This window comes from Mustela nivalis, assembly GCF_964662115.1.
Source record: "Mustela nivalis genome assembly, chromosome: 2".
Classification (NCBI taxonomy): domain Eukaryota; kingdom Metazoa; phylum Chordata; class Mammalia; order Carnivora; family Mustelidae; genus Mustela; species Mustela nivalis.
In genome coordinates, this window is record NC_139021.1 from 105,197,774 (window position 1) to 105,220,077 (window position 22,304).

The following is a 22,304-nucleotide window of genomic DNA, read 5'->3' on the forward strand; positions in this document are numbered from 1 at the left end:
CACTGAGCAGCGAGTCTGTTTAAGCTTCTCTCTCTCTCTCTCCCTTGCCCCTCCCTCCCACATACTCACTCTCTCAAATAAATCTTAAAAATAAAAAAAGTGGGAGAGAGAGAGAGAGAATAATTATGTTAGCCTGTAGTTGGGCAAGAGCATCTCACACGAAGCCTATTTGATAAGAAAGTGTTGAATATCTCATGTCACTGATCGAGCAACGTACTGACAGGGGGAAGCAGAACAGCTGTGTGGGTGTGGAAGGGTTGTCGGTGTGTTGGCTGCTGACCCGTTGTGGTCGTGTGCCTGCCTGGGAGCTGGGGCTGCTGGCTGGCATCGGGAGAGAGGATCATACTGGGGATCACTAGCCTGGGAAAAAGATCCCAATCCAAACTCCAAAGTGCCAATTCTACTGAACACATGTCACGTTTGTACCCCCATAAAGTCAAAAAACCATTAAGTTGGCCTTCCTAAGTTGGGAGTTCTCTGGCCAAGTTTCTTAAAGAAGACATTTTCAAGGCCCTGGAATGATGACTGCAGGGGACACCATCAATTTGTCATGGGGACAGCAGTCTACATCTCGTTATTGTGTCTGGCATTCAGAAACACAGGATACACATGGTCCTGGTCTACCTCAGCCAAGGGCAAGGCAAGACAGGTTCTACCAAAAATCAGCAAGGGCAGCTCCAGCCAGAAATGCCTGACAAGGGGAGGGCTGTAGAGAGCTGAGCCTGTGGGCAGGGGGAGGGAGGAGGTGGGCGAGGGGAAAAGGGACAAGTCTGGGTGTGTGCTGGGGGTCGGGTGGAGGGTTTGCTCCCTGTGATGATGTGGTATCACCTGCTGTGGTTCCCAGGGATGGCACAAGGAGAGTGAGGAGGTGGGCCAGCAGAAGGTCACCTTGCTGGATACACAAATTTAGTCTAGAGCAAGTAAGATGGTACAACCTAAGGAAGCTAAATTCTATCCTCGGAGACAAAGTCAGATCTTTATGTGTTTTAGGCAAAACCATATAGCATTTCAAGACAAAGAGAAGATCAAATCCTTTGAAAGATCCTAATCAAATTCACTTGGTATTGCTTAAATTTAACTTTCCTGGAGTTTGTGTATCTGTTCCCCTCATGGGGCACCCCAAACCCCTTAGTAGAGGTGAGGTGATCAAGTTTGCAGACTGGGGGTGGTGTGGGGAAGGAGAGAGGCTGCAGGGGACATGGGAGATGCAGAATACTTATATTTACAGAACAGGTGGTTTCCATCCCAGCAAAACCCACCCTCGAAATTCCTTCCCCTTCCTCGAAACGCCTAGAAAGCTGCGTCTTGAGAGCCCTCTCCCAACCTGTTTCAAGAAGGGGCCCTCTATTTTGGACTGGCAGCTAGTGACCGCAAAGCCAAAGGAAGTCCCTCTCACCAGGGTTAAAAATAGCGAGTTCCGGTGCCAGGGAAAGTTTTCTAGTTTTACCGAACAGCACTGCTTCCTCATTCTCCAAACGTGGTCTCAGGGATGAAGAGGGCCGACCGAGTATTTCCAACAGCCAGAACTATCCGCCTTTCCCTCCAAGAACAAACCCGAGGGCTTACTGATCTGTTGCACAGATCTTGTTGGTGCTTGAACGGATCGGGGCAGGAGGGCAGGTGGTGGCCTGCCGGGCCACCTCCCGTCAGATACCATCTACAGCAAACGCTGCCTGGGTCCGTTCCCTGTTATTAAAACGCACATAATTGCTTCGGGTTTGCAGAGTCTGCTGGATTGGTGGCTCTGCCAAGGCAATGAGGCGGCTGGAAAGGATTTTGCCAACTACTTCTCAATCCAATTTAAAGAGAAGAGCAACCCCATCGTTTATCGGTTTTGTTCTAGTCTCTTTGACCCACGCTGTGCTGCCAGACAGATAGCATTTAGAACTGTGGGAAAAGCCAAACATCTACCCTGGCAAGAGGCCCAGCATCAACTGGAGACGGCAGCTGTGACTGACTTAGGGATGCTGGGCACTGAGGGTGGGGAGGGGGCACGGGGGCAAAGCAACTTAGGACAAGGCACAGGTCCCAACTCTGTCCCTCATCAATGGTCTCTGGTTCTCTCTGCTGTAAAACAAAAGAAACCATGAACGACATGATTTCTGGGGGCCTCTTGGGCTCAAACCTTGCCAAGGTGTCCGTCTGCATTCCTGGGCACAAACCCACATTCTAAATTATCAGGATCTCTGGGAGCCGGGAGGAAGGTAAGGACCCAGAGATCGAAAATGAAGGTATGGAGAGGCGTGGCTGGTGCAGCTGGTTCAGTGGCTGACTCTTGGTTTTGGCTCAGGTAACGATCTCAGGGTCGTGGGATCGAGTCCCACTTGGGGCTCTGTGCTCAGCACAAAGTCTGCTTGAGAATCTTTCTCCTTCTTGCTCTGCTCCTACCCTCTGCTTGCTCTCTTCTCACTCAAATAAATAAATAAAATCTGAAAAAAAGAAGAAGAGTAGGCATGGATGGTAGTTGAGGGGTCAAAGCCGTGGGGGAAAGTCCCACCAAAGATACAAAACATGTGTCCTTGGAAATAAAAGACTTCTGCTTCTTTGGTGAATAAACAAGATCCAAGATTACCCACAACGTCTTTAGCGTCCATCATTAACTAAGACAGTTCTCCAGCTTGCAAAGGGTTGAGAACTTCAGTCTTGGTCCTTGTAGGGTACTTGGCGTAACACTATCAGCAAGCACACTTGGCATTCCATGGCTTAAAAATTGGGGTGGGTCCCCTGCCCGCCATCTCCTCTGGGCAATATACTGTGCAGTTTTATCTGTGAAAGGTTTTGTTCAATTTCAAAGAAAACAGTTACTGACAGGCTTTCAACAGATAAAACAGCATCTTTTTATTTGGTGGCATTTTGTTACTAGGAACTGATGTGCGCTCTCATAACTTGTTGGGAGGACGAGGAGACTGGAGGGCTGTCCTGTTAGGTCTAGTCTGCAAATCCAGATGCAAATGTAGTCTAGGAAATCTGCAGCTTCCGTGGGGGGCGGGAGAGGCAGGGGATGGACGTTTACCACAGCAATATTTCAGAGAGCAAAACAGTTGAACCAACCTCAAGTTCCACAATAAGGAAACTCTTCAATTACTCTATGGCCAAGAATATAACAGGATATGAGATGGACATTCTCCTAGTGTCTCAAGAGCTGTGACTGGGGCCCCGAGTAGAGGACAATGGTATGTATCCATTCCCCAGTGAGGGGCCAGGTAAATCCCAAAGGACTAGCTACGAAGGGGCCAAAAGTGGTGGTGTGACCATTAATTACTCTAACCCCACCTTCAGCTTATGTAAGAAGAGATTTCTTTGAAGGAACTGAAAGAAGTGAACACTGTGGCTATTCCCCTTCCCCAGCCATTAGGAAGAAGGGGAGCCTTTCTGCCCACCCAAGCCAGGTGAGGGGGCCTCTGGATCACCACCCTTGCCAGCAGGGGGGAGACCAGCCTCTCACTCCTTGATCAGAAGCTGACTGAAGTGTAGATACTCCGGGCCCAACCCTCTACCCCTGGGAGGTCCTCACCTACAGGTATGAGGAAGTGCCAAGGGAGCCGACCCTGTCCCTGACAAGTTCCCCATGGCCAAGTGGGCAACTGGACGGGAGCCATCTTGAAAGGGCCCTACTCAGGTAAGACGGTGTGATAATGGCGCTGGGGGAGAAGTGGCCGGGGTTGGCTGTTCCAGGCGGATGTAAACATTTGGCTGGGAGTGCTCTGTCCACACTGTGTCATTATACTGTGCTGTGATCTCACTTGGGGAAGGAGAGGGGAAGCACGTCCACATCTCTTTGGGCCTCAAAATTTCAGGTGCGGAGAGGAGGTGAGGAGACAAGTTTTGAGTTTGAAGGTGAAGAGTTAATGAGGTATGGTATGGTGCTCATTTAAATGCAATGCTAGGGGACCTGGGTGGCTCAGTGGGTTAAGCCTCTGCCTTTGGCTCAGGTCATGATCTCAGGGTCCTGGGATCGAGTCCTGCATCGGGCTCTCTGCTCAGTGAGGAGCCTGCATCCTCCTCTCTCTCTCTCTGCCTGACTTTCTGTGTACTTGTGATCTCTGTCTGTCAAATAAATAAATAAAATCTTTTAAAAAATTAATAAATGTAATACTAACCAGGTATTTATTGAGCATTTACTATGTGCCAGGAGACTGGTACCCATTTTAGGAAGGAGGAAACAAAGAGATCAGGCCTATGAGGCCTGTCTAGCTCCAAGGCCCGTGGTGAGGCCAGTAGCAATCGCAAGCATGGAGTCTGGCGTCAATATGCTTGCATGGTTCAAATCTTGGCTCCACTACTCAGTAGCTGAGTGACCTTAAACAAATTATTTAACCTCTTTGTGTCACAATGTGCATCTGTAAAATAGGCACAGTAACAGTACGTCCCACACAGGGTCATTTGGAAGATTAAATGAATTCATACAGGTCCATGCTTAGAGTAAGTCTTAGCCTTAAAAATGTTCATTACTATTCTTTCGGTTACATCCCATTAACCTCATAGAATGCTTAGGATACTGTACTAAGTTGAGAAAGGAGGGGCGCTTAGGTGGCTCAGTTGGACTCTTGGTTTCAGCTCAGGTCACGATCTCAGGGTCATGAGATCAAGTCCTGTGTTGGGCTCCCTGCTCAGCACAGAGTCGGCTTGACATTGTCTCTCCCTCTCTCACTCGCACTCTCTCCCTGTCTCTAAAATAAATAATCTTTAACCCACTGAGCCACCCAGGCGCCCCTAAAATAAATAATCTTTTTAAAAAAAACATTACATTGTACAGCGTGATTACAACTACATACAAAATTGTTATATCCTCATAAAGGGAAAAAACAGAAGAAATAATTCTTCTGTTGGGTCCGTTATCAAAGGAACGAGACTGAGACAAAGTGAAAGTTATGCAAAGCCTTATTCTATGCCAAGCATTGGAAGTTAGACTGACCGGCCAGGGCTGCCTCCGAAGAGAGCGACCCCTCCTTGGTCTTTTTTTTTTTTTTTTTTTAAATTTATTTCACAGACAGAGATAACAAGTAGGCGGAGAGGCAGGCAGAGAGAGAGAGAGGGGGAAGCAGGCTCCCCGCTTAGCAGAGAGCCCGATGTGGGGCTCGATCCCAGGACCCTGGGACCATGAACCGAGCCGAAGGCAGAGGCTTAACCCACTGAGCCACCCAGGCGCCCCCCTCCTTGGTCTTAAAGGTTAGTTTTATAGGGCACAACCGCAGACCTCTACGTATGTGGCTTTGGCTGATTGGATGTCTCCTACCTGTGTGTTTTAGTAACAGTTACGTGGAACTGATATCAATAACTGTTGAAGCATTTATTAAACAAAATGGCCTTATTTTAGGTGTGTGTTTTAGCAACAGTTACCTGGAACTGATATCAGTAACTGCTGAGGCATTTATTAAACAACAAAATGTCTACCTAGGCAACATGGAGTCACTTTGGCTAAGTAGGCCCAGGCAGGCTCTAGGGGTTTAATAGGTTTTAACGTGGAATCGACCCCAACACTTCCCTTTTCTTCATTTCGTAAGAACATGACTTTTATTTGGAGGTTAGTTAGTTGGGAAAGCTCTGCTTTCCGCTGGGAAGAGGATGTAAACAATCAGGGTGTATGTTTTGTGCACGGATTAGCGCTGGCATACACAATACCCCTGGTGCTAGAGGATAGGTATTCATCTGTCCATCCCACTTATTAAATGCCTACCGAGTATCAGATTCCAAGATAAATGCTGTAATATAATCAACACCAAATCACTGAATGCTGATTAAGGTTGAATTGTGCCCTGCTTACCCCTGCTCTAAATTCATATATCGGAGTCCTAACCTCAGTACATGACTATATTTGGAAATAAGGTCTTCATAGAGGTAATCATGTTAAAGAGAGGTCATTAGGGAGGACTCTCATCCCAGAGGATGGGTGTTCTTATAAAAAGGGGACATTTGGAGAGAGGTACCACATAGGGCTACACCTGGAGGCAGCCACTGGGAGCAGCCTGCATGCGTGGGAAATGAAGAGTTAATGTTGTGGGCATGTCTGGACCCCTCACACCATGGATGCATGGTCTACGTGCCTCTCAGTGGAATTCCCGGGGCATCAAGGGCTAGCAGTGATGGAAGCCTACACCAAACTGTCGCAGTCAGAATCTCTATGGGATAGAAGTCAGGCACTGGAGTATCACAAAACTTCTCCAAGTGGGGTGCCTGGGTGGCTCAGTACGTTAAGCGTCTCCCTTCAGCTCAGGTCATGATCTCAGGGTCTGGGATCAAGTTCCGCAACAGGCTCCCTCTCTCTCTCTGCCTGCTGCTCTGCCTACTTGTGATCCCTCTCTCTGTCCAATAAAGAAATAAAAAATCTTAAAAAAAAAAAAAGTTCTTGAAGTGATTCCTATGTGCAGTCAGGGTCCAGATCCACTGCGCTGAGCAGATCGTGGGAGGACCTGATTTTATTTTATTTATTTTAAAAGATTTTATTTATTTGACAGAGAGAGAGAGAGAGATCATAAGTAGGCAGAGAGTCAGGCAGAGAGAGGGCAGGGGAAGCAGGCTCCCTGCTGAGCAGAGCCCGATGCGGGGCTTGATCCTAGGACCTTGAGATCATGACCTGGGCTGAAGGCAGAGGCTTAACCCACTGAACCACCCTGGCGCCCTGGGCCTAATTTTAGTAAGAAAATTTAAATCTGTTTTCTGTAGGTCACTGAGAGGTGTTTCTGCATTTTGTAAATCTGTCCCTAAGGATTCTCATTCCTGTCGGCAGCGTCGGATCGTACTTGATGTGTGAAGGACCCCTGCCCCTTTTCTCTGCAAAACCACATGCCAGGCTCGCGGATGATCCAAAAATGGCCAAGACGGGTAGGGTGGCGACAGGATATGGTGAATGAAGGGTAAGAGGTACTTTTGTGATCAATCTCCCAGTAACTGCCACTGCAGATTTATGTTAACGTGAGCCAAAATTATTCATATAGCAGCCTTGCTGCCGGACAGGTGAATTTCACCCATGCCTGGGTGCCATGACTCCTATTCAGTGATTTTGTTTGTAGGAGAGGAAGTGGGGTGCATCAGAATCACCTAGGGGGTTGTTAGATCTACTCCTAGGTTTGGGAAGGTTTTGCCTTCCCTCTCCCTATTCTGGAAGCTCAGAGCTCCTACAACCTGCTCCACACCCTTGTCTCTACCCGGCCTGCCTCTCTTCTCAGCGATGGCCAGCAGGATGGTCTCACTAAGGCCTCTCCACTCCCATTGCCTGGGCAACAGGACTGACCCAGTGCAGGAGAGAGTCCCAGTCTCGAGGAGCAGGAGCACGACTGAACCCCCGGAGTCAATGCCTCGAGCACTATCACCAGGAGAAATACTCAATATCACTCCGTTTGTTCCTCATCAGTCGTACTTACTAGTTCCACGCCCATAAAGCATCTGTGATGTGCTGCACGACATTTTAAGAGCTTCAAAAAAGATCAATTCGTTTTCATCCCCCACTGCCCAGATTCGTGTTTTCCTATTTTTGACAGTGACCCCCATGCGCCCGGTCACCAGCAGTCACCAGCTTCCCTTCTCTTCAGTCCCAAGCCCTGACGGATGCCAAACCCTTCCACCTCCTTCCAAACATCTTTTCGTTTGTTCTCATTTTGTTCTGTTTGCAAAAGTTCCTATGAGTTGACTTAAGTACCCTGCACAAAGAGATCCAACACGTTGGGGTCCTAGCACCCAGGACCTCAAAACATGGCTGTGTTTGGAGATGGGCTCTTTACAGAGGTATCAAGTTCCAATGAGGTCATGAAGGTGGGCCCTAAGCCAGTATGACTGGTGTCCTTGGGTAAAAGGGACGTCTGTACAGAGATCCATGCAAAGGAAAGATGGCGGGAAGATGCAGGGAGGAGATGGCCATTGACAAGCAAGTGCAGAGCCTGTCCCCAGCGCCCGCAGAAGGATCCACCTTGGACTTGCAGGGTTCAGAGCGGCAAAGCAGCCCTAGGCACCAGCACGGATGTTCAGAACGGCACCCTCCATGTCTTGTACCCGAGCCCTGGGGACCCCATTCCTGGATGAGCGCCATTGCCTCCATGTTTCTCCCAAGCCCTCCCCTGGATGAGCCACTGCTGAGAGGACTTGTCTAAAACTCTGTTCTGTGCCATCACTCTATGGGGAGACTCTTCCAGGAAGCTCCCCAGGTCTGCGAGACCAAGACTGCTTTGTCCAGAGTGGCACTTTGCAAAGGGGAGCTTTGGAATTCCACTGGATGCCTGGGTTAACAGTCGTGGGAGGTGGGAGGTGTTTTTCTCAGGTGGTGGGAGAAACAAGGCTTCTTCCTCTGCTCAGAGACGTCTGCTTACCTGTCAAACAAACTCAACCACCAGTCTCCTCTCTCTCCCTTCCCTGATGGAGATGTGCTGAGACTATCTGAGAACATAAGGGAGAGTTTCTCAGCTTACCTGCCTACAGAGCATCTTGAAACATTCCTACTCTGCTTTCCAGGCTGGATATGTCAAATGCTAACTTTGGAGCTCCAAGCACTAACCATTATATCCCCAGCACCTAAGAAAGTGGTGGTATCAAAGACTGGACGGATGGATGGACAGACGGATACCAGATATGGCATTATCTATCCTGTCGCAATCCATTTCCAACTTACCAAATGCTGCCTCGCCCCTGCCTCATTCACGATGGCCTCTGGTCTCCCTGTTGTATGGATGGAACACACCCTTGAGCTTCCAATCTCCTCACTAGATGTCCCCCTTTCTGCCCCACTCAGGGGTCACCATTCAAGACACTACTCAAATTTGCCATCAGCTATCTCAGCTTCCAGAATCTTTTTTTTTTTTTTTTTAAGATTTTACTTATTTATTTGACAGACAGAGATTACAAGCAGGCAGAGAGGCAGGCAGAGAGTGGAGGAGGCAGGGTCCCTGCTGAGCAGAGAGCCTGATGTGGGGCTCGATCCCAGGACCCCGGGATCACGACCTGAGCCGAAGGCAGAGGCTTTAATCTACTGAGCCACCCAGGTTCCCCTCAGCTTCCAGAATCTTTACATCTAAAAAGAAGGCTTGTGTCTTTACCTATCCAGGCTTCTTTTCATCCTGTCTCTGAAAACGTTGAGATTCTTAGTTTTATTTATTGTTGAAGATTTTATTTATTTATTTGAGAGAGAGAACATGAGTAGGGGGAGGGGCAAAGGGAGAATCAGACTCCTCACTGAGCAAGGAGCCTGATGCAGGCCTCGATCTCAGGACCCCATGATCATGACCTGAGCCAAAGGCAGACACAACCAACGGAGCCACTGAGGCACCCTGAAATTCTTTTAAAATGCTAACTCATCAATATGTGCATCAAATAACTTTATTTATCTAATACATGTTTGCATTTATCTTCCCTGCCAGATTATACATTCCTTGAAAGAAACCAATATATTGGGTGTTCCCCACAGAACATTTTTTTTTAAATAGGCGTCATACTCAGTGCAGAGCCCAATGTGGGGACACTAAGATCAAGACCTGAGCTGAGATCAGGAGTCAGACACTTAACTGACTGGGCCACCCAGGTACCCCCACAGCACATCTTCAAGCACATTATCTGTCAGTATTTTCGAGGAACATTAATCCTGTAAGGAAAACCAAGCCCACTAATTGTCACTTCTGTATCTGATCACTCCACTCCTGGTGATACCTTATCCTTTAAAATCCACTGTTTCCCATCTTGAAAAGAATCAGCTTTCACTGTATTTTCTAACATACTCAAATAAGAATTTACTATTTTTTCCTTGCTCCCTTAAGGAATCTGACAGGACTGCATGAACTTTCTTATCACCCACTCACTCTTTAAGCCTAGCAATTGCATTTTGTCCCAAGGACTGATTTCTGCTTCTGAGCTCCTTTTCTTCCTCTGGCCTCTAACATGACATGTTCCTCAAGTTTCCGTCCTTGGTTCCCCTCTTTGCTTTTCTACAAGGACTCCGTCCTTGGCAGTTTCATCTACTCCTGAGGCTTCAGCTGTAACCTAAAGATGCAAGAGGCCTAAACCAGGACCCAGAGCTGCATTTTCTAGCACTTACGGGGCATGGTCACAAACCTCACCCATCCCAACCTCTAACAAACCTTCACATCTTGTCTCACAGCCCATAAACAAACAGAACTTAATCCCTGCAACACGAATCTCATCTTCTTCCTGAATTCTCTGTATTTTTGGTAGGAACTGCTCCCAGCTACAGACTTAAAATTTACCTTCATCTTTTCTACAGTCCCCCTGGGCTCCCGGATATGGTCACTGGGCCATCACTCTCCACACCCAATACCTTCCATCCACCTGTGTCTGGCATTCAAGCTCTGGGGCCTGGGCTCCAACTCATCCTCAGTCTTATCCCCTAGGATCTTCTTCTTCTTCTTTTTTTAAAAGATTTTATTTATTTATTTGACACAGAGACAGAGAGAGAGAGAATAAGCAGGGGGAGCAGCAGAGAGAGAGAGAGAAGCAGGCTTCCCCACTGGGCAGGGAGCCTGATGCAGGGGCTCGATCCCAGGACCCTGAGATCATGACCTGAGTGAAGGCAGACGCTTAACTGACTGAGCCACCCAGGCACCCCTCATCTAGGATCTTATAATACTTCAATCCAGGCAAAGTACTTGTCAGTGGCTCTTTCCTCAGAGTGCTGACAGGTACCACTGCTGGTAGCAGGGATGCTTCCGTCCTGCCCTTAGACACGCACCCCAGAATCACTTCCATGTCAGAGACTGTAATACCACATAGCCGTTCAAACTGATGGCACAGGCATGTTACAAGCTGGATAAAGTTTGTGAAATAACATCACATGACAAAAGCAAGATATATTTACAGTTTTTATAATCATTCACATAAAAAAAGTATATGAAGGAATACATCCAAATGACCAAAAAAACGGTTATAGTAGAGTAGTGGAATTGTCAATGAGGTTTTGCATTTTTCTAGATTCTAAATTTTACTTCGTGTGTTTTTTTTTTTTTAAAGATTTTATTTATTTTATTTGACAGAGAGAAAGATCACAAGTAGGCAGAGAGGCAGGCAGAGAGAGAGGGAGGAGGAAGCAGGCTCCCTGCTGAGCAGAGGCCGATGCGGGGCTCGATCCCAGGACCCTGGGATCATGACCTGAGCTGAAGGCAGAGGCTTTAACCCACTGAGCCACCCTGGGATCATGACCTGAGCTGAAGGCAGAGGCTTTAACCCACTGAGCCACCCAGGCGCCCCCTTTGTGTGGCTTTTAAAATACATTTTTACTCTAGGGCTGCCTAGTGAATCAGTTGGTTAAGCTTCCGACTCTTGATTTGAGCTAAGGTCTTGGGGTCGTGGGATTGAGCTCCGCATCTGGCTCCACGCTCAGCATGGAGTCTGCTTGTGATGTTCTCTTTCTTCCCCTCTGCCCCTCCACCCACCTGCACGTACTCTCTCTAAATAAAACTTTTTTTTTTTTAAGATTTTATTTATTTATTTGATAGAAATCACAAGTAGACAGAGAGGCAGGCAGAGAGAGAGAGAGGGAAGCAGGCTCCCTGCTGAGCAGAGAGCCCAATGTGGGACTCAATCCCAGGACCCTGAGATCATGACCCGAGCCGAAGGCAGAGGCTTAACCCACTGAGCCACCTAGGCGCCCCTCTAAATAAAACTTTAAATGAGATAAAATACATTTTAATTTTAGAATAGTTTTAGATTTACAAATAACTTGAGAAAATGGTATAAAGTGTTCCTATATACTCTCTACCCCATATTCCTTTATTATTAAACACCTTTCTTTAGTCACAACTAAATGAACCCAGTACTTTCATGTAGTTTTTAAAACTTAAAAGATAAAACTTTTTGTTTGGTGAAACCAAATAAATAACTTAAATAGAAGAGAATGTCATTCTTTCTATAACCTCTAACTCTGAGTTAGCAACCTGATATTTATTATTTTTATTATTACTACAGCTTCCTCTTGGCACAGATTGTTGGCCACAGACTGGAAGAAATTTTGCCTTATTCTCATTTGCCTAATGTTTGTGTATGTGTCCACATAACTGAAACTTCACTGTTGGCTAAAGTTGTGGAAAGTGTTTTCTTGAACATAAAGTTCCACATTTTCTTTTTTTTTTTTTTTCCCCTCTAAGAAGGCTCCATGCTAAGTGTGGAGCCCGGCATGAGGATTGAACTCACAACCCAGAGATCAAGACCTGAGCTGAGATCAAGAGTCGACACTTAACTGACTGAGCTACCCAGCTGCCCCAAGTTCCATGAACGTTTTTAAGCCCTGTGAACCATCCCCACACCTAAAATCTCATGCTGGGTGCCTTGCTTCTCCAATGAGTCTGTAAGCTCTATGGGGGTCTTCTCTCACCCCCTGCCCCCTTTCCTGCTTTTTCTTACGCCCAAGAACACCCAGTCCAGGTTTGGTCTCAGAACATCCATGCAACAAATTCCACTAGTAATAAACGGTAGAAGACGCTTAACTGACTGAGCCACCCAGGCACCCCTCATCTAGGATCTTATAATACTTCAATCCAGGCAAAGTACTTGTCAGTGGCTCTTTCCTCAGAGTGCAGATGGGGTATGGATTTTAAGTTCCTAAAAGTAAAGGATTCTTTATGAAATTTTGTGTGAGAGGTCAGACTTTGACTTTGCACACCAGGACACCGCATTATTTTCCGTCTGCTTCATTCAAAGAGGTAGATTTTAGTTTTCAAATGATAAAAAGCACTCACACACCAAATGTTAACATATTCTGAAGAACATATTTTTGGCTCACTTTTAATGTCAGAGCTCTAGAAAATGGACTGTGGGGGTTTTGTTTGTTTGTTTTTTTAAACATGTCTCCCCTAGTAAGTTTTCTTTGTTCTAACTGCCAAGTTGGTTTCAAAGAATCCTCTGGATATCTAGCAGTTAGAACAAATACTATAGATTATACAAAGAAATAACGAACTGAATTAGCTAGGTACAGTCCTCCTTTTCATAGGAATATGACGGTTTCTTTTACAACAGAACTAAAAAAATCTCAAATAGCTTTCTGCCCCTTTTATTCGTTGATAGATCTATTTTCATCTTTTAGGAGAGTCTTTACTTCTTATAGCTAGAACTATGACTTAAAATTAAACAGCTTCTCAACAGTGTCCTAAGATATATTTCGTACCTAATCTTAACTGGTTTTGGAAAATCCCTAAAAGCAGGCTAAACAAACCATGGAGCATTCTTGCCTCTTCCTTGAGTCTATATCACGTTGCAAAACATGTGAGGAGCAAGACTTGGTTAAACAAATTGAGGAATGCGAGAAGAGAAAATTTCTTACTTTGGGTTTACTACAATTGTTTAAATTTAGTCGGCACCAAACTCAACCATTAGATCGTAATTCCAAGGAAAACACTAAGGATGACTAAATAAGAATATGATGTTCATAGTAGGTGACCCAAGAACCCCAAACCAAAGTTAAAAGCAGCATCACTGACAACTTTCGAGAGAGCTGTGTCCAATTAAAATTGGCCGTTCTATCAACAACAGTATAATTTTGTTTTTTCCAAAAGTGATCTGACTACCCAAGAGCATCACTATTAATGATTTATGACAAACTGACATTTGACAAGCAAGCCTAAACAGAACTTTTAATTTGTCTCACTAAAAATCACCTTGGTGTTATGGAACGGGCAGGACCAAACTAGCCCATCTTGAGGTAAGACATGCTTTTTGAGACATTTGATACTCTAAATATAGTTCACCTGCTGTGAAGCATTGCGCAATTTTGCCAATGAGCTTTGAAAGAGTGGAAAGCAATGGGCTGGACAGTACCAGATATAACTGAACCACACAGTGACCCAAGGAAGCTTCTAGAAGGATATACCTCAAAAGTAAAAAATGGAATGACAGGCAAATCTCATTTTGGGGGGATACATTTCTGTCCTATCTGAAGTTTAAAATAACAAACATTCTTTTATAATCAGAAAACAATCCCTAGATTTGGCATTGTGGGAAAGACCCCCCAAAACAAACAAACAAACAAATAAATAAATAAAGGGTTCCTGAAAAAAGGTAAAGTTTTATAAAAACATTACAAAAATGTAATTAGACTGTCCAGTTTTGTTGTGGCTTAAAAAAAGCTTCCCATTCACAGCATACCAACTCCATCTGAAGGAAAGCAGGCTCTGCTCCTTCATTCATTGACGTTGCTGGTCTGTGTTTAGCCTACAGACAAATGCTTTCTTTGAAGCATGGATTAAAGCTACCATAGTTACTGGGAGTAACAGAAGTTGTGTGCATGTACTCTGTCACTGGGCTGTTTAAAGATCATTTCCAGACTTATTTTATTACCTAAAAATCCTCTTCTTTTTTTTTTCAAAGCTTTGGCAGAGAATTTCTAAAAAATTCTAGATGGATTAGCAAGAAGCCAAGGGTGAAAATATAAATAAAACGAGTTTTACCTGATGTTGCACGTCAGACTCTGTTGGGCAGTTCAAAGTAATGGGATCGCATTCTTCAGCTGGGGAGGGAAAAAGACACAGGCTTGATAAGGAACAGGGTCTGCGGTGTAAGGTCTACCATGAGGACTCAGTATTATGTGCTGCTTGGACATCTGGTGAAATCAGGAAGGCCTCAGGTCTCTGCCCTCTCTGCAGCCATGAGTCAGCTACACCCCACTGCCGGGGAGGGCACCAGCCACCGTCCCCACTCAGCCCTGAGTACTGCGTTTCAGATCCCTACTGGCACACAGAATTACTCAGCTGAGCCAGTCACGTCCCCGCTAGGGAACCAGGGCCCTCCATCGTCTCGCCACCCTTACAACCTGCAGCCCCTGCTTGTTCACGCGCTCCTGAAGGCAACCCCATGTGACCCTGCATGGCTTGCAGTGTCCCCTCCCCCAGGTGAGGATAAAGGACTCATAAACTGCCGTCCATCTCATGTGTCCAGTGTCAGGTATATATGGCTGTCCACCTAACCCCGGGGCAGGGTCCTTCCCTCACTAGCCGGGTGAATGGCAGGTGGTGTGACAACTGACATCAGGAACAGCATGGCCCAAGTACTGTGGCATCCCAGCTAAAATGTCCTCATCCTCAAGGTGAAAACCATTGTTCACGGTCTGTCCCCCAGTATGATGTGTTGTTGGGGTCTGCTGATGTTTGGCAGGCGAGCTTGGAGAATTCCAGCTCGAAGCACCCTGGCTGGTCACTACTTAAGTCCCAGCTATCACAAGCTGGGCTAGAGCTCTCCGGCAGCTGTCTCCAGCCTGGTGAATACCCAGGGAGAGCCGCACCGGCACTGTGATCATACACAAAGTGCCATCCCCACTTTGGGAGTTTTGCAGAAAGCCATGAGATCACCATCCCAGGGTGAGTGAAACATGGTGCCCTGCTTGTGGCTGTTTGGGCACAAATGGTGACCCTGCTGTATCCTACACTGTGGCTTCCCTTGCTGCCAGCACATGTGCTCTCCTGACCCCCAAGGGCATCAGGATACATAACCATGGCAGCCCGTGGCCTAGGAACTGGGGGAAACGGAGAAGGAGCATTTGGCACATGGCTGTTGTCCCCATGCCATGCCCCCAGCCAGTGTGTCTGGGCTTAGCGCAGCTGCTTACAGTGTGCAGAAGGACCAATTCTGGATCACCGGCCTGCCGCACCCCACCCGACCCCTCAGCAGTGGGACCTTCCTGGAGGTGGAACCTGGCCCCAAGCAGAATGACTGGCATTCCTTGGAGGAAGAGATGGCTCCCTATGAGGTGGGCCGTCAGCCTCCCCAGCCCGTCCCTATAAGCCCCCAGAAAGTCTGCACCATGAATGGCCAGAAAGTGAATGCTGGGGCTTTATGCAGGTAGAAATAATAATATTCCAAGGGAATCTGTAGAGAAAGCATAAAAGAAATGAAGAAAAGGCAGGGCTGTAGCAAACCCATTTTAGCCCATTGCCCGCTGGGTCCGTGGGCCACTTCTGCCTGTCTACAGTAAGGATCCTGACCCTCGGTTACAGGGGAAACCCACCCACGGTCCCCCAGCCACATGACGAGGAGTTGGTTGGAGCCTGACGCAAGCCCAGGGTTCCAAAACCATAAGAAAGCCACCACTACCCTGTGGCAGGCAGCTGTGGCGGACCCCAACCCCCATGGTACTGATTTGAGTCTCTGTGGAGGAGGAAGCAGAGGGTTCCCCCACCTACTTGCACCCAGAGTTTATCCAGTGACGCAAAAAGAAAAGGGGAGGGGACATGAAAGCAAGATGGAAAGAAACCTGGATACTGGGGAGGAGATAAAAGGAAAACGAAGAACTGGAAACAGAGGTCCACAGTGTGACCTGATGGCAAATCCAACGTTCACTACAATAATTCACTCAGGCAATAGATGAAAGAGGGCCGGGTGGGTGGCTCCACTGGCTGAGCATCCAATTCTCGATTTCAGCGCAGGTCATGATCTTGGGGTGGTGAGATCGAGCCCCACGTCAGGCTCCGCACCAAGCTTGGGGTCTGCTGGAGATTCTCTCTCCCTCTGCCCCCACCCCCCGCCACTGCAGGTGTGCACGTAGGTTCTGAATTAGCTTTAATATCTGCCAAAATATCTGAACTGGCCAACCCTCATGGACTTCGTCAGCACCAGGGCTCAAATTACAGTTACACCTGGAGATGCCACTAAATGTCACCACGGTGTACCCCCCATCATGGTAGGAGAGCTCCTGAAGGTAAAACAGAGGACAGGCATGCCATACCCTGACCATGAGGACTACCATGTGGCCTCAATTTTCCAGGGTCACAACACACACTGCCTTAGAGCATCTCATGGGGGCATGGCTGCTCTGACCCCATGAATTCATATTAAATCTTCCCAGTTAGTTGACAAAATGGGACCCCATAGACTTCTCAGTTCAAATAGCTACTATGGCCCAATGTAAATTAAACAGGACCTCCAGGGGCACCTGGGTGTCTCAGTGGGCCTTTGGTTCAGGTCGTGATCCCAGGGTCCTAGGATCAAGCCCCGCATCGAGCTCTCTGCTCAGCAGGGAGCCTGCTTCCCCACTCCCTCCTGCCTCTCTACCTACTTGTGATCTCTGACAAATAAATAAAATCTTAAAACAAACAAACAAACAAAAAACAGGACCTCCAAAGATCAAAACTTATTATATAAGACCTGAAGAGTGAAAGGCTGATTATCTCCTGCTTCTCATTTAACAGCTGAATGTGGCCTCGTCTGAAACCCGGAGGAAAATGAATGGCACCTCAAAGTGCATTACTGCAACCTTACTGCCATGGTCCCATGCATGAAAGCCCTACGCCCCATGCCCAGTGTTATTACCATTACTGACTCTATCCTATCAGCCACTAGTAAATACCTGGATATTCAGTTTTGGCTGAAATGTTCTGTCTAGTGTCTACTTGAGCAGCCTCGCAGCTGCAGTGTGCCTTCATCTGCAAAGGCACCCAGTGTGTGGTGACCAGGATACCCAGGGGGGTTTCTAACAGCTTTGTTCTAGCACACGGACTTTGCAGGCAAGATCTTATCTACACCCACCCTTCTCTAGGTTCACAGTTCACATCCTCCTCTGAGGACATCCATGTGACGCAGTCATCCAAACCATATTAATATCTGTAAAAGAGCTCACAGAAAGGGATCAGGACATTGCCCCCCAGGGCAGTGCACCACTTGGTTCATTTTCTAAGAATTTTCTGGTAAACTAAGGGCTGCTTCATTTCTGACAAGGCCATTAAAGAGCTATGGGGCCTCTGAGTACCTACACATTAATATAAGTCCAACATCTTTTAGTCCTTTTGGAATTCTGGAGACAACCCGTTCCCCATTTACACACTTCACTTACTCCCATTGCCACGGTTACTTGCAGATGGGTCCACCATGAACAGGGCTCCTTCCAACACAAGTCTACAGTGAGCATTCTCAGCAACCCCTTCCCTGTCAGGTAGAAACCTCCTTCCTCGTATTCCTCCTGAAGTCTCTGGACCACCATGATACCCCTAAGCTGTCCATAGGCTTCTGATGCAAGAAACCGCCCTCCTAGGCCCTTCTCTCTCTATACCATTAGAGCAGTGATCGCTGGCTGCAGGCTGGGCTCTTCTGGAAATAGAGGCTCTCACTGACCCTGTACCTGTGAGGCTCCAGGCGCTGCTGCCCATTCTGCCTAGGGTCATGGAAGCAGCACCCGACAAGCTTGACATGGCTTCTGTGGCCTTGCTACTGAGTCGAGTCAGACTTGGACCCTCGGGCATATTCCGCTCATGGGAGGGACAGTCACTCACTCTCCTCAATCTCTCGCTGGATGCCATGGTGCCGGAAGAGGTCACTCTTCCCAGATGCCTGGGTTACCTGGGGGGTCCCCTTCAGACCAACTGAGCGAATAGCTGTGGGAGACTGTAGACACTACAGATGAGATGGCCACCACCAGACATGATGGAGCCCATGGAGACCTGTGCTTTTCAGCCCTTTCAGGATGTCCCTGATAACAGACGGGATTCAAGAGTCAGCACAGTTGGCCAGACTTCAGGCTGTCATCTCAGTGCTACATGCCCTGGCCAACAAATGGTCCCATCAGTATCATCATTATCATTATTATTATTATTATTATTACTACTACTACTGCTGCTACTACTACTACTATTTAATATTATTATTTACAAACTCTTGAACCATTGCCGAAGACTTGCCCACTCTGAAGTAAAGAACCCTGGGAATCTCTTGCCTCACAGATGAACAGAATATAAATCAAGGTAACAAATGTCTTTACCTCTAGTAAGTCCACAAATATAAGGCCTTTCTAGAACACTCTCTATCCCCGTTGGAGTTCCAGACCAGGGGATAGAGAGTCCCTACTGGATAGGGACCAAGACATTCATTTCACTTCTCAGAATGCACAGTGCCTGGCTCTAAAAGGAGCCTTTGGAAGGAACTTTCATTTACTCTGTAGGCAACAGGCTACCTCAAAAGGTATAGTGGGCCCCTCACAGAATTCCTGTTTTAGTTACAAAGCGCAAACAGAGCCTTTGCCTGGGGTCACTATTGCCATAAGCATTGGTTGTCTGGATTCACGCCCTTGGGGGCCAGGCCCTCACTCCCCTAGTACCACACCACATGGCCCATTCTCTCCTGGGCAAGTTATGCCCTGTTTTGCTATTTAGGGAGGCCCTCCTCTACCCTGTAAGTCTCAATCGTCACTAAGATTTAAATTGATGTCAAGGCACCATGGAATCAACGGGGGTTGACTTAGAACTGCAGCCCCTGCTTCTTCACGTGCTCCTGAGGGCAACCCCATGTGACCCTGCATGGCTTGCAGCATCCCCCCACCCCCAAGTAAGGATAAAGGACTCATAAACTGCTGTCCATCTCATCCACCCAGTGTCAGGTATGTGTGGCTGTCCGCCTAACCCCGGGCAGGGTCCTACCCTGTCCAGCTGGGTGAGTAAATGGCACTCCAAACACATTTCCCTCTGCTTAACACCACAGCAGATGCCACTGGGCTCATCTGCTCATTGGACACTTTACTATGCCTGGCGGATAGCAGACAGTGGGAATGACACATGTCTTCAAAGCTCAGCCTCCTAGAGGACAGAGCAAAGCTACGTCAGTTCTACTGTCCAAGTGTGGATTGCCAGAGAAAGTCAAAGGAACCTGAAAGGCAGGTGCCATGTTTAACACCTTCCAGAAACTTGACTTGGGGAGGGAACCTCCATTCTTAGGTTGTTTGACACAGGGGTTAACTTTGCAGCTCCCCGATTTGTGGTGAGGACAGCACCAATGCGTGGAAATCAGATTTTGGTCCCACCAGATGGGAACCTTTGTAGAATTCCACACTGTGCTCTCAACTTGAAAGTTGACAGACATAGAGAACATTATGAAAGAAAGGCTTATGCAAACTCTGAGAGTTATAAAGCTTTGAAGAAAGAATCATTTATCGGGGGCCAAGAGTTAAGACTGAATGAGAGCCTGGTTGATTGATCTCTTTTTTACATTCTTTAACATCCATTCACCTAGTAAGCGGCAGGGTGCTGGATTTGTTCAAACAAGGGGCTACGTTCACAGCCTCCCACACGATTCCAACTAAAAGACACCCCCCCTCCTTAATAGTATTATCTGAGAAATTTAAACTAAAGGTAGTTTTTCACTAAGATTCTATGTGGTATCTCTTGACGTGAGAGCAGTAGAGATCTTGCCTTGGCCTGTGTGTCTCAAGAGACAGAGCCCAGCTTTCTGGCATCTGAACCTCCCGTGCTGGCTAACAATGCAGATTCCCAGGCTCCACACCAGACTTACTTAACTGGAATGTCGGAGGCCTCCGGAAGTCTGACATCCAACAGGCGTCCCACAGAATTGTGGCACCACGGCAAAAAGTAACAGATGTGTGATTTCGGTTACGCCGGTTCTCAAAATGGCTACTATCATTAACAGTCAGCCCGGCATTTTTGTAAAAGCATGTTTTTTTCCCGCCAATGTGAGGACAATTTGAACTTATGTACTTTTGTGAAGTGGTACCCCAAATACTCCTGTGGTCACATCCTTCCCTCTCCTTTCTGCCTTCCTCAAAGGGAAAAAAAAAAAAAAAACAACTGTGCAGGATGGGGGCATCTGAGTGGCTCAGTCCGTTAACCATCTGCCTTCAGCTCAGGTCATGATCCCAGGGTCCTGGGATCAAGCCCCACATCGGGCTCCTTGCTCAGCGGGGAGCCTGCTTCTCCCTCTGCCCCTCCCCGCTCAGCTCGTGCTTTCTTTCTCTCTCTTTCTCTCAAATAAATAAAACCTTTAAAAAAAATGGTGTAGGACGGTCACTTCTGGATTCAAATAATAATTTGGGGAAGGATGGTTGATTTGGGAGTTTATTATAATAGGAGTCCCAGTCAAGGTTGAGTGGGAGGCCATGAACTTATGGAATGAGCAGGACCAGGACACAGCAAATCATGCAGGCAGGAGGGGTGTTTGGCTTCCTTTTAGAACAGGGAAGCCTATTAACAAAATGCTTCAATCTATGAGAGGAAAGAACATATATAATATAGCATATTGGCTTATGAGTTTTAGGGCAAGTATTTTTACTTCTGAATTATTTTAGTGAATTCCTTCATATTTGTTTTTCTCCTCGCTTTTTCAAATTGAACCACTACTTCTACATTTAGTTGACAAATTGCTCTAAAACATCCCCCCAGGTATCATCTATGTTTGAGTTCAAATGCCTCAAATTTAGCAACAGAATTAGTCTACTTTACCTCTCTTTAACTTAAATTCACCACAAAATTTTTTGAACAATAAAAGATAAAAAATAAATTTTATCTTCTTTTAGATAAAAAGAAGATAAAATCTTGATTACTTTATAATGTATTTATGTGCAGTAATTTCCCCTCACTGGGAGTAGTGGTTCAAAAATGAGAATTTTTTCCCAAACACACTTTGTCTCAAATTGTGAAGAGTCACATTTCCTTCAAAACACTTAAGCCAGCAGTTTCTACAAGATATCAGGAGCTCTTTGATATAAAATAAGCCCCACTCATGTCGCAAACTGTGCAATCTCAACCTTTTTAATGGTTGTGTAATATTCTAACACACATACACACACTCACACCCCACCCCACATCTTTTCATCCATTCATCTGTCTGTGGACACTCAGGTTGCTTCCAAAGCTTGGCTGTTGCAAATAATGGTGCTATAAACATAAGAGTGGATATATTTTTTTGAATAAGCATTTTTGTTTTATTTGGGTAAATACCCAGTAGTGGAATTACTGGAGCATATGGTAATTCTATTTTTAATTTTTTAAAAAAGATTTTATTTATTTATATGACAGAGAAAGAGATCACAAATAGGCAGAGAGGCAGGCAGAGACTGAGGGGGAAGCAGGCTCCTGGCTGAGCAGAGAGCCTGATGCGGGGCTCGATCCCAGGACCCTGAGATCATGACCTGAGCCAAAGGCAGAGGCTTAATCCACTGAGCCACCCAAATGCCCCTATTTTTAATTTTTTTAAGGACGCTCCATGCTGTTTTGCACTATGCCCTACACCTGAAATTAATGTAACATTATGTGTCAACAATACTCAAAGAAAAAACCTTAATAAAATGAACCTCACTCTTACATTAGTACTGAGTTTAGTGCCAGCACTCTCCCAGAATAGCTCTCAGAAAAGAGGCCTGACAGAATGAACCCCTGAAATCTATAAAATCAGGGGAGGCGGAAGCTACCCATTTGTTCTTGATAAGAAAACAAGTTTAGCAGCATGTTTCATCTCAAAAACAGGCTGGTCATTGGAGCTGCATTAGACTTCACTGTTGATTTATGGTGAAAGCAGCTAATTCAGAGCCCCTCTATTCAGGACCGTGTGAAGAATGGTTTTATACTGCCCATGGAGACAGCAGGAATATACTAGAAGCGTCATATTTTGTG

The 22,304-nt window shown here is 46.5% G+C and overlaps 1 protein-coding gene across 4 annotated transcripts in view; it reads right to left on the bottom strand.

Annotated features, from left to right (window-relative positions):
* Positions 1-22,304, bottom strand: part of EDARADD (EDAR associated via death domain) — a 57,661-nt gene that overhangs the window by 20,416 nt on the left and 14,941 nt on the right. For all 4 annotated transcript variants that reach the window (XM_082720861.1, XM_082720864.1, XM_082720863.1 and 1 more), the window contains exon 4: positions 14,373-14,431. In XM_082720861.1, coding sequence (XP_082576987.1) covers positions 14,373-14,431 — 59 coding nt within the window. The remainder of the gene's footprint in view (positions 1-14,372; positions 14,432-22,304) is intronic.